Below are 13,054 nucleotides of genomic sequence, written 5' to 3'. Positions count from 1 at the left end.
TTTGATTTTTAAGACACCTTGGGTTGAGTTTAATTTATACCATAAGAAATTGGTTTTGATAAGAAGTGCATCTCCTTCTGTCAAGGGTTTGGACTCTGTATATTCTTACACCTTCCATGCACATGTGTGCCAAAGCAAATTGATGATGATGTAGATAACGGGCTGTGTAGCACTTCTTCATTTAGTCAAAATTTGAGGCAGATTTGATTTAGCAGATGAAAATTGACTAACATGGTACTAGATAAGATCTTCTGAGTTGGATTAAAGGATTTATCTGCCTTTTTTTTTTTTTTTTACCCATGGTTGGTCGTTGGACCACGAGAAGTCATGGTCTGTGTAGGAAGGGGATGAGCAAAGTGACATAGAAAAGCTGTGTAATGTTAGAGGCCTTGAATTTCCTTTATCAGACACAGAAATACAATGGAAAACTACTTATGATCTGTACACTGTAAAAGCTGAAACATTTTGGCTTGCACAATGAAGTAGTGGGTGGTAACAACTGGAGGGATTAGATTCAAACTTGGGAAGTGTAAAGTGGGCAAGATATAGTCTTACCCAGAACTGATCCACCAGCTTCCTGCGGTGTTCTCTAGCTCTTTCAGCAGTATTTAGGATCTTCCACGTGGTAATCAGAATCTTTCAATATTGCCATAAACTGCTATCCCATGCTTATCCTAAGCTCAGAGATTGTCACCTCACTACTCCTAACCACGGTCCAAAGATTAATTTCTTTCTCAGAGGGACTATGAGGCTGTGATACAGTCAGTCACTTTAGGATACTTTTCTTCTCTTGCCACCAGCCTCCGGAGATTTTGACTGAAGTGATTTATTCCTTTCTACTTCATGTGCAGTTCATAAAGTAGGGGAAGCTGTGTATCTTGCTCTTTCTCCATGCTATTTAGTCTGTTAGCCTCAGTTAGAGATCTTAGGCATTTCTGCGGTGCTAGTTCATAATCACATCAGTCTTATGTCAGGGCTGTATAACTGAGTGTGCAACTAAGCACTAACAAGGGAGTTACAGCTGGAAAGGAGTCCAAAGATTGTTTTTGTCATTGCAAACTGCAACAGAACCACACCTAGATGATTTTCTATGAAATAAATAGTTAAACATGCCCTGCAATATTGTTAATATTGCTGATGTTTTGTAAGCAGAAGCAAAAATCACTTTCATACCCTAAGCTTGGGAATGCAGAAACAAGGTATTGCTAATATTCAAACAAGATAACACTTGTTTGTGAAAGATTTTTGAAACAGTTGGCTGGCACAGATCTTTCTTTGTCATGCTAATTCATATGCTGTTCTTGAATGGAAGGCTTCCTCGTGCTTGTTTTTCCAAAATCAGCCTGCTGAGTGCATCATCAAAGCACCTGAGTTCAGGCTTAAGGATATGCCTGGTGTTCACATAGGGATTTCCTTGTGTGTACAATTGGCAGGGTTTATTTGTGCTTTATTTTTCATGCTTTGAAGTGTGCTCTGCAAGTTCTTACTGTAACTGATGTGTCAAGAGCTGGGGGGACTCCCCCAGACATTCTGCATTCTCCATTTGTTACACTATTCCTTGAGGACTAGCCACTAGTTGGTGCTGTGAAGGGAGATACTTGATTAGACAAAAAGTAGCATGATCCTGAAAAGTGAGTCTCATGTAATTTTTTTTTATTTTTTTTAAGGGGTATGTTGCAATTGAAAATAAGTCAACATTTTTGTTTTCTTTGAAATGGTCCCATCTGCTGACTTAGGCTTACTTGGCTCTTCGCGACCCAGTGTTTTTGCTTATGAACCAAGATAATTTCCTTGGCTCCACTAGCGGAGTCAGTAATTTTGTTTTGCAGTTCCCCTTTTAAAGACCGTTGCTCCTCAGTTTATCTGAGGCGTGAGCAAAAGGCTTTAGGACTTAAGGCAAGAGAGCTTGAGGAGATCTGGCACAGCTCTGCGGGGAACGGCGTGCCCAGAGCAGCGCTACCCAGGGGATCGCTACCTTTCCTACACGCTGGGTGAAGCTTGTTGCTCCTGGGTGTAGAGGCTGCATGCTCTGGGTGATGTTATCTTGGGATATAAATGCTGGCAGGGAGTCTGTCAGATTTGCGTTGTCTGCATACCTGCTGGAGAAGGGAGGCTTCTTGCAGTGCCTGGCAGTGCAATCAGGGTGTAAAATGACTGGCTTCCCGAGCACACCCGCCCTCAGCATGGCTGCTTCCTTTTGTTGAAAGACTGCTGAGGGGGCTGTTTGCTAACAAGTGTAATTGCTAAAGCTGTGCTCTTTTTAAACATGCAGGGTAGGATTAGGTATTCTATTTCACAAACCGTTAAAATGCCCCAGAGGCTGCTGCTGCTTCACCCAGAGCCTGGAGGTAGGTGTCTTCCAGAGAGCTTGAGGGCAGGACTTTAGGAGGCCTGGGCACACCTCAGAGAGCAGCTGTGCATCTCCCAAAAGTGTGGTGCTAGTACTGGGGGTTGTTCAATGTTCCCCCACGCCATGCCTCAGCACCTCACTTCTCCCCCTCCCTGCTCCCAGGAGCAGAGCTGGTCTCCCCATCCAACCACCACAGGGAATCAGCACAGGGCTGTAGAAGCAGAAGTCTCTGGAGGTTCTCCTTTTTTAGAATAAAACAATTGATCTCTGAATTCTATTTTTTTTGCTGTTTCTGTTGTCCTTGTGAGGCATTGTTTAGCCAAAAGCAATATTTTGATGATAGTGGTGTTCTTGCTAGCATGAAAGCCATCTTTTCTTTTTTTAAATTATTTTATTTATTTTTTTATTTATTTTCAGTGGTTCTGTTTTCTTAACCTAAAGGTTCCCAGGCTTTGGGTCTGTTTGTCTGTTTTACGAGTTTGCTGGATCCACTTCACTGAGAATGCTTTCTCCTACAAGATTCCATCTGGGGTTTGAGAGGTGTATTCATTCAGAAACATGCAGCAATCCCGCTGAATACTGCTGAACTGCAGTGCCTATATTCTCGATAGCTAAGCCATCAGTCTTTCACTCTAAAGCCTTGCCCTTGTCCAGGTACACATAACACTGTATTCTGAGCACAGATCCCATCTCTGTGCTGTACTTTTCAACTGTATCACTTCTGCTTGACCGCAGTTTTAAGTTTGTAACTGTATGGTTTGGAGCTGTGGTGCCGTAGTCGAGATGTCATTTCAGTCTTTCTTACAACTGTATTGAAGGTTCTGGGGAAGGTGCAGAAGGGAGTCTTTGGAGGCTGTTCAATTTTGATTGAATTTTAATAAGGTGACTGCAAAAATGTAATCTTCAATTTTGGTAAATTCTCTCTTTGCAGATGCTCTTCTTGGCATGCCAAATTTTAGGCATCGCCTTCTACTTTAATTAGCAAAATCTGTCTTTGTTTGCTTGCTTCTGGATGGAAATGGGCTGGAAATGTTGGCGCTTTCAGTCAAACTGGAATTAGAAGGCAGTTTGCTAATGACATTTGAAATGCTCAGCATTGAAATTTGCCATGGGACCAGAGCCATAATCCTCAAATCTGAGTAAACTTCTTCACAGGTGAAGGGAAAAATTAAACTTAGACTTCAGAATTTTCTTGGGATTTATGGGGATAGCACTGCATCATGTCATATTGGTTCAATCTGCATGTGAGTTTTGCAGCAAACGGGAAGTTTTAAAAGTGCCTTTAATCCAGAGCACAGAAATGCAGGAGGGTGTAGTTAGCAGATACCTCTAGAGAGGCATTGAATAAGTCAACTTTGAGAATATTTCAGGCTGTTATAGCTACCACTATTGTATTATCTCCCTCCACGGAGAGTTTTTTTATGCCAAACAGGTCAGGAAACTTTTGTTTGGCAATTCTGGAGTTTCAATTCAAGCTTGCGAAGTGTCTGAAGCCTGAATGATAGGATTGTTGTGCTACAAGCACTGGGGCTGGCATACCCTTCAGCTGCACATCTACCTTGCAGACGGTTTGCTTTCTGCTGCAATGAGAGAAAAATGTCTAACACCATGGAAGCCATCGTGACTTCCTGTGAGCATTGAGACCTCATTTAAATGAAGGCCTTTCTTATTTTAGGTGCACTACGTTCAGTGTGTACTCCACTTGAGCGTGTAATGGTCTACAGTTGTGTTGCAGAGCATCTGTAGTTGCCTAAAATGATTCCACTTCTCACCCAAAGGTGAACTCTCCTTTTCATGCTAATTTTTTTCCTCTTCATTCTTTTCCCTATTGATATGCTTTACATCTGAAAATTTCCACGTGTGGTTTGTTTCACTTGAAACTACACAGGAAATCCCCTTCTTCAAGAAAGGTTTTTGAGAATGAAAAAACTACTTCAAATTTAGTGGGCTAAGTGTGTGTAGGAGTTCAGACACCCTTAGAGTTGCTCTGTGGCTGTGAACACCTGCTCGCTTTGGATGCATCTACTGTGCTCTAAAAGTCTTCTGGAGCTTCTTACACGAATTACAAAGGTAGTACTGCAGACTTTTTGCTGTAAAACTGAGGGTCGATTCGTGCTTTGTATTTAATCCTGTTCTCCATGATGGTCTGCACCTGTACAGGAACCCATGGAGGATATGATGTGCTGATTGTGTATGCAAGTGACGCCACCGAATGGTGTCAGTACCTTCGGGACCTCTTCCTCTGTACTCGGCACATCCGAAAGCATCGGATTCTGAGCTACCAGCTGGAAGGCGACTCTGCCATCTCCCACCAGGAGCTGGACCTGTTTGCCAAAAGTCGGAGCATCATCGTGTTGCTATCTGTGGAGCTGGTGCAGAGTTTTTATCTCCCTCCTGTCCTGCAAAGCCTTCAGGAAGCTTTATGGCCCCCGCACAAAGTAGTCAAGCTGTTCTGCGGCGTTACAGACTCTGATGACTATTTGACCTTTTTCAAGGACTGGTATCAGTGGCAAGAACTCACATATGACGATGAGCCTGATGCTTACCTAGAAGCTGTCAAGAAGGCTATTTCAGAAGGTAAGGTAGCATCTGTGGAGCTGGGCTTTGTGATCTGGGGTTGGAGGAGGGATACATGCGATACCGTTCATCCTTATTTTAAATCTGGCAATGTATTTTTCTAAAATAGAGAACTAAAGTAAATTGCGCAGCCAGTGTAAACTAGAAAGTTCTTCAATCTGTCCTTCGTGTACGTGGCCAATTGGTCCCTAATTCAGGAGAGATCACCAGTGACTCTCAGAGAACCTCTGAATTTGTGTATCATAACTGTTTGGTTTTGAATGTAAATGGAAAATTTTAAACTGAGTGTCTTTGAAATTCTGACTGTAAATATTGTGCCCGGGAGTTTATTGACTCCAATCAAGGGAAAACTAGCTTTTTCTTCAGTCTTAAATGTCATACCAGAACCAAAATAAGGTTATCCAACAAGTATTCTCTAGCACTCAGTTTGAAGTCAGAGACAGCACCATTGTGGCAAAAGCTGAGTGTGTTACCTATGATGAAATGCCAGAGATAAGTTGAAGCATTGCACTGATGGCTTTAAAAATAACCCAGCCAGTCTGAAACTGATCACCTCATAATAAGCACGGAGGAGTTACTAGCACAGAAATATTAACAGGTCGAGACTAGAGATGCCAATGCACTGAATTTTAATTGAGTCTGAGATTTTCTAAACTCCAGAGGGGTGTGTGTTGCTCTTTTCTCATAGCTTGTGTAGAAATGAAGGCAGAGAGCTCCAGGGAGTCTAATGCTGGTTAAGATGTTTTTCTGATACTGCCATATTTAGGGTTACAGCATTCCTTGTCAGTCTTAGCAACATTGAAGTCCTGTGACTGCATCTTGGATTAGGATTTATCTGCAGTTAGTGGCATAAATGAAATAGTGCAGTCTTTTGGTACATCTGGTGTTGTGCATACAAAGGGGCTTTATGCTGGGATAATGAGAGGAATGATTGTGATGACAAAATTATCACAATAAAAATAAATTTTGAAAGTCATGATCTTGGCCAAAACAGTCCCCCTGAAAAAACACGACTTAGGATTTGTGCGGGAGATGACACTATAAGGTGACCAGGCCAAAACAGATGTTTCCTAGTACCATTTAACAACCTGCGTAAACTAAAGTCTGCGTCCCCTTTTCAAATAACTCTCAACTGCCTTTGTTTCCTGATGGATAACCTAGGCCTCAAGCAGTCTGTCTCTCTTCCTTTTGGACTGAAAGAAGACAGAAAATAGTGCCTGAAGATTTGTACTTCATAAATAAGTAAAGCTGACCAGAGATTAAAATCACTTTTTTGACACTTTCTGGCAAAAGCCAAAGTTTTCTGCTGTTTTCCTCCAAACTTTGGCCTAGAACACAACATGAGCATTTTATTGTTTTGTATTGTTTTGTTTTGTTTGTTTATATATATATATATATGTGTGTGTGTGTGTGCCTTTCAGAGTTAGGGAGGTTTAAACAGTATCTCCCTAGACTGAGTGTTAATCACTCGTAATTACTAGGGACTAACTATTAACAGTACAGTCAGAGCAAGAGTAAATTCTAATAGCTGAAGGATGTGTGAGTGCAAAGGGATGTAGATCCTGAAATCTATTCCCAGAGCCAGCTCTCACCAGCCTCTTCCTTTCTGGGTTATGGCATTCTGAGTGCACAAAGCACAGCATGGGGGCCGAAGACAGCCTCCTGCTTCCTGGGCTGCAGGTGGACTGGGAAGCACGAGTGTCTGTGTCCTTCATTAGATGGATTGGCTGGAGTGGGAGATCTCGCATAGCCAGCTGGATCCCTGTTAGTGAGAGGTTTTCACCCTTCTTGCTAGTTTGGGATGCATTAAAATTCAAAAAGAACTTGAGGTGGAGGGAAGGGGACAGGTATTGGAATGGATCATCTATAAACTGCTCTGGATCAGCAACTACTCTATACGGAGAAGCTGTGTTTGTCAAAGGGAAGCGTGCATGATCTGACTTCTGTGCCCAGAACGTATATTTGTCTGTGGTGGTACACTGAATGCAGAGCCTTGTCAACTAGAGAGCAGCCTCCGCTCTTTTTGATGTCTGATGCAGTCAATGAATTGTATTAAGCTGACCTGCTGTCTTCCTCCACTTTAACATGTGGCTCTCTACAGGTAAGCTAGCTCTTTCTCTGTATAGCTGGCTGCCCCTTGGCATGGGGGAGCTGCACCCAAGGGACCTGGGTGCTGGTGCTCCCAGCACTAGAGAGACTACCCTGGAAGGGGAGCGGAGGTGGGTCCTGCTGGCAGCACTGCCCTGTCTGAGCAGCCAAGGAAGGACTGTGTTGTGGGTCTGGCTGCCATACATCTATGGTACAACTTCTTTGGGGTAAAGCACTAAAGTCTGACTTTTCAGTTTGAAGAGTCCTTCTGCAGAGGTGATCTCTGTTGAAAGTTAGCATATGCTGAAAAAAAGTGCTTTAGCTACATGTAAATAGTGTTTTTAAAGGGAGATTTGGATTTTCGTTGTTGTTTCTACGTAACAAATAATTCAGCTTATTTTCTGTATATGCAGAAAGGAAGGAACATACAAAGATCTTACACTGGCTTTAGTATGTCTGGAAAATGTATACACAGAGTCAGAATCTCTGGACTTCTCATACTGTTACAGAAGGTCTCCCTGATACGAGCTGTCAGCTGCACACAAGTTGGGCAATGTCAAGCAGTTTCATCATGCACGTCAGAGCAATTGCCAAGGCAAGCAGTTCCCTGTCACTGACTCTTGTAAAGGGAAAACCTACTTAAGATTGGCTGGTTTTATGGCAAAAGCATTTGGATGAATTTATGCAGTTCTGCCACAGTGAGGAAAAAGGAACTGGGTGACCTCCCCCCTCCTGTGATCCGGCAGACCAAGTTTTGTGAATGGCCTCAAATGCAAATGCTCTGACACTTCCTCTGCAGAGAAGACAACCCCAGGTGTACATAGATCCCCTTTTGGGTGAAACTGTGAAAACTTTCTTCTTGACTGGTACAATAAAATTAGCATCTGCATTATAGTTTGGCTGTAGCCAACTCCAGCATGAGAGACATAAAGTACGGGTGTTTGTGGTAGCTGCCCTCTCCCATAGAGAAACACGGCCTGTGCTCTGCTCTCAGTGCTTCACTGTTAAGGTTTTAGATGAAGGCTTTATAGGAGGTCAGTTAAGTCCATTCTCTACAGCAGACTGAACTTTTCCCAAGAAAGACATCTCTTCCTTCCTGCAGCATGTAGCAAAGAAAGTTTATGACCATGTTTGAAATAACATGTCTCTGTGTCTTCCTCTCAAAGTGATTCTTTCCACAGGCATTCACCAGTGCTTCTAACAGCAGTGTCAGCACACAGTGAAAAACCAAGACTAATGCAAAAAGGACTGAGTTCAGCTTCCTGATAGCTCAATCCTGAGTAAGTGGACTGTATGACACAGGACACAGCAGGGACAAATACTTCTCCATAGCCTGTGTGTTGGCCCTGTTCAGGCTATGCTATTGCCTCTAGCACAGCTGTGAGGCTGTGGCTTATTTAGTGCATCATGGGAACATGCCACCCACAGACATCACACGCTGAAAGCTGTTTTAATTTTTATTAGTTCAGTACAAAGTCAGAAACGAGGAAGCATTCATCTAGCCATGTTGAGAACAAACTGTGTGCTGATGCTGATTCTTGCTGCCTTGTAGACAGAGCAGTTGTTACTTCAGTTTCTCAGTTGTGGCAAACTACAGAGGCCCTAAGGTTTCTGTTTGCAAGCCCTATTGTTTGTGGGGAAGTTTTTCAGGCTGTGCACTACACTAACTGTGCTAAGGACGTGAAAATGCTCAGGATGGCACTGCACAAGCTAGCTTCATTCTGGCAGGGTGTAATCACCAGCCAAGGTGCAGTGACCCGCCTGCTACTTAAACCGTTTTGTCTGGCTTGTGATACCACACCATGCTGTACAATGCACGTGCATTGAGCACCAGATGGGAATCTGTGCCTCATAGTTGGAGTCTTTCTCTTCCTCCTGTGTGTTCAGATAACTCAACTGACATCTGTTTTTTATTACACGCATTTAGATTTATCTAGTTTATTTCAGCCCCTGCCTTTGTCTTAAAATTTTTGAAATGTCCTGCTTTCTAAGTCCATGTTTCCAAAATGTTTACTAATTAATCAGTGGCTTTGAACTTTCTATGCCTAAGCAAACTCTTGCAGGTAAAACCCTAGGGAAGTTAACAGCTGCCTGAGAATATTAAGGTGATATCTGGGTGTTAACAGCAGTTGTGAACCATGCTGTTGATGGACAGGTACAGCCTTGGCAGAGCTGAATTCTGGTGCAATGAGATGGATGGGAAGGAGAGATCAGTGCTAGCAAACTTCTTGCAAAACAGGAGGATCAGAAGTGGCTGTTAGGAAGTGTGTGGTGAATATGAAGGACAGTGGGCAGCTAGAAGGAAGGTGAAAACTTTTGTTGAGGCCCCTTAGATCCAGAAGAGCTGGAATGTTGCTCCACCTAGTAAGAGGCTCATTGAGAGATGCCAGGGACCAAGGCAGTGGGCTTTGGTAACACCACAGGGAATGCGTGATACACCCGGAAGGACATGCGAAGAAGAGAGTCTCAGGGCTGGAACCCCATCTGTGTCAGTCAGAAAAGTGGGGTGAAGGAGCTTGTGATACTTTCAACCTGTGGTCATGTAACAGGAGCTTTTTCTGATGTGGGCTTGTTGCCCCTTCATTAGGGCTATGAAAAGCCTAATTCAGAGAAACTATTTGCCTGCCAAACGGCTTGTGGCTTGGCATTGCAGGGAAGAGAAGGAGATGCTATAAATGGCCTAATTTATCTGTTGGGAGGGAAATGGCATAACAGAAACCACACAAACTGTTATCACTCTCGGTCCTGTACATGGCAAGGAATTGAATTAACTTCCTGGCTTTCTTTTCTTGCACTGGTGAAACCATGAATGAAACTTAAGATCATATAACAGAATTGTTGAGGTTGGAAGGGACCTCTTGGGATCTTCTAGTCCAACCTCCATGTTCAAATGTAGTCAGAGCAGTTGCCCAGGACCATGTGCAGTCAGTCAGGTTTTGAATGTTGCTGCTGCAGGAGACTACAATCTCTCTGGGCAACCTGTTCTGATGTTTGACCACCTTTACAGTGTGTGTGTGGGGAAAATGTTTTCATGTGTTCAGATAGTATTTCATGTGGTTTAGTCCCTCAGAGTCTGTCTCCTTCTTTTTCATTCCCTCCCATTCACTGATAAGATCCCTCCAAACCTTTTCTCAGGTCTGGGGAGTCCTAGTTCTTGTAGCTTCTTCATGTGTGAAAGATGCTCCAGCCCCCTAATCATCTTTGTAGTCCTATGCTGGACACAAGCTATAAAGTAACCTTGGAATAGGATACTCAGGGTTTGAGGTCCGGTTGGGCAGATGCATTAAATATTGTCAAGTGCCTCCCAACCCACGGAGTTGAAGTAGTTGTGCAGGGGAGACTGCTTTCAGCCTGACGCTTCTGTGATTGCTGGATTGTTAGCTTTTGCTCATTGATACCGTTTAGGGCTAGAGCCTTACATTCACAATAAATTTTTAAGTCATGGCAGGAACTGTTCTGCCTTCCCACTACTTCTGGTGGTCATGCCAAGTGATCTGTGTAGTGGTGACACATATTCCTACTCGTTACCTGTCTTGATTTCTGTCCAAAGGCAGCTTTTTCTGGAGTAGCTCGTTGACCAGTAGTCTCCCTGTGGAAGTGTGTCAGGGCTCATTCCTTTGATTGCTCTGACAAGCTTCATGTTAGGCCTGGATGCACTTGTGGCCTGCTTTGCTTTGTATTTATTTCATGGCAAGCGCAGTGAAATCCAGTGTTAGCTGATATGTTACCCTTATACTTCAGATGTCCCGAGGAATGACAAAGCAGATACCGTAACCTAGAGGAACAGTCTGTGGCTTTTGTGGGTAAATTTGAACGCCCTTTCCCTTTTTTCTCCCTCCTCTTTTATATAAGGTGTATCCCTTCAGAATATTACCTCACATTGAATACTTTTAAGGGCAACTCTTCACTAGAAACCACAAATGCCACTAGCCAGTAACAGAGCTGCATGCTTTAGCATTGGGCACCGTTGATCTTCTCTCAGGTGCCTATTACAACAGTTCACTGAATTGTGGGTGCTCTCTATTGTACAGTGGAGTCGGTAAATTATTTCTCTGACCATAGCAACTATTGTACCTGTTGTGCCATGTCTGCTTCTGGCCAGTAGTGCTTCACTCAGGACCCCTCTGTCAGCCTCACGCTGAGACTTGCAAGTAGGGCAGTAGGCAAGGGGATGCTGTAAACTAGGAAATACAACCTCACTCTCTCTTCATAGGTCCATTCCCATTGTATGGAAACATGCTTCTACAAGAAGTTGTGTCCTGTGATTTCCACTGCTTATGTAGCTTGCTTTATGTGGAGGCAGTGCAAGACCTAGTTCGTGTAGCAACTCTTTCCTGTGCTGCTTGATGTGTTTCATAAGGCATGGCCATTGAGCCTTGTGCCTAGGAATGCTGACTGCAGAGGGGAATCCTGGTAGGAGGAGGCATGGTATGGTCAAGTACTTCATGAAGAAGTTTTGTGACCCCCTTAAAGGACAAATCCTAGATACAAAGCAGCCAAAAAGAGATCTGTGAGTTAATTTGACACCCTTGATCTAATACTCTATCTCTGAGGCTCCAACTTGTGAGCAGACCCCGGTTTCTGCAGATTTAACTGCAGTGTTCTTTTAAAACTCTGCTGGAGGCTCATTGCTTGTCTGTACAAGATCCTAGCATTGTATAGTCCTCAGCAGCTGATTCCCACGTCCTCACAGGGTGCCTGAGGAATTTCCAGTCCAAAGCATGCAGTAGCTGTTCTATGCAAGATCCATTTTGGCACTTGGGAAGTTCTAGCAACTGCAGATTGGACATGGATGTGCGTGCCAATTTTGTGATCTCTGCTTGCGTCTTCAGAGGCTGTTTGGATGTCTGAAGTGCTCTAAAGGAAACAAGCTGGAGTGAGGAAGGGCCAGCAGTCAATGTACATACCCTAAAGGGACAGAGATGTGAAGCTGGGGACCGCTTGCTGTTCGCTTCTGGCTGCAGGTGCTCTGTGGAGGAACATGTTCTGAGTAGTCCTCACACAGAGGATGGCATCCAACATTTATTTCTGTCAGCCTGTAAGAGTGGCCTTGGAGACAGAAGGTAACACGATTGTTGTACTGCGGCCCTCACTCCCTCCCTTGATTTTTTTTTTTTCCCTTCGAAGGGGCAAAATTAAGAGAATACTTAAAACTGTATTTTTCTCTGTTATATTGTGTTGAAATAGAAGATACGCTTCTCTAACCCTGCTCATTGAAGAGGAACAGGTGATGTATTAGTCAGCCCGCTGAGCATAATGAGAGTCTGCTTCATTATATGGGAGCTCTGCAGCCTGGCTGGTTCTCAGCGCCTGTCAGGGAGGGGAAACTGTGACACTTGCACAGGAGTTAAGGTTGAGAGAGCATACTGTTTTTGTACCCTTCCTTGCAGATGCTAGTGTAGCTATAAATGACTGATGCTGGAAACATATATCAGAGAGCTGGTTAAAGCAAACAGAAACCTCAACTAAGCCCCCAGGAGATGCTGAGACAAATGCATAGATGTTCTTATCCATCTGTACAAAACAGGATCAGGCAGTTGAAAGAGTCTTCCGAGTTACAGGATGGATGTGTTGTTTGTCATCAAGGTGCTTCATAAACTCTCAGTTTATGCACATTAAAAGCAATACTTCATGTCCTGACTTCCATGACAGAATGGGGTTCAAACAGTGCTAGTGTAGGTGCATACTGGCTTTCTAGATGGAAGCAAAGAAATGATAGCCCAGAACTTGTCAAGTACAGAAAATGGCATGGTTAGGAAGCATCAGGATGTAATAAACTTCATACATATCACAAATGTGCCAAACCTTTTTTCTCTATAGCTCGTATTTTTAATGATCTCCCCACAGGTTGCTTCAAGGTGGTAACTAAGGCTAATTTTAAATATCCTCCAACGTGAGCTGTGAGGCTTTAAAATGTGCTTAAAATAAGAGCCCAGAGACCATTGCTAATGGCTTCTTCCAAGTTTGAAACAGCTGAAGTTATTTCTGCAAAATCTTTGCAGAAGTTTGTGGTCAAAACAAACCTGCTTTACAGAGCAG

General features: G+C 43.5%; 1 protein-coding gene across 5 annotated transcripts in view; it reads left to right on the top strand.

The window, feature by feature from the left end:
* PIK3AP1 (phosphoinositide-3-kinase adaptor protein 1) overlaps nt 1–13,054 on the top strand; it is a 50,829-nt gene that overhangs the window by 4,892 nt on the left and 32,883 nt on the right. For 2 of the 5 annotated variants that reach the window (XM_040564211.1, XM_040564210.1), the window contains exon 2: nt 4,511–4,927. In XM_040564211.1, coding sequence (XP_040420145.1) covers nt 4,511–4,927 — 417 coding nt within the window. Of the gene's footprint in view, nt 1–3,960; nt 4,129–4,238; nt 4,421–4,510; nt 4,928–13,054 lie in introns of those variants that run through there. The other 3 variants (XM_040564213.1, XM_040564215.1, XM_040564214.1) reach the window with 3 other exon arrangements.

Source organism: Cygnus olor, chromosome 7 (genome assembly GCF_009769625.2).
Source record: "Cygnus olor isolate bCygOlo1 chromosome 7, bCygOlo1.pri.v2, whole genome shotgun sequence".
Lineage (NCBI taxonomy): Eukaryota > Metazoa > Chordata > Aves > Anseriformes > Anatidae > Cygnus > Cygnus olor.
Note: the sequence above shows the minus strand (reverse complement) of the source record. Positions and strands in the feature narration are given on the sequence as shown.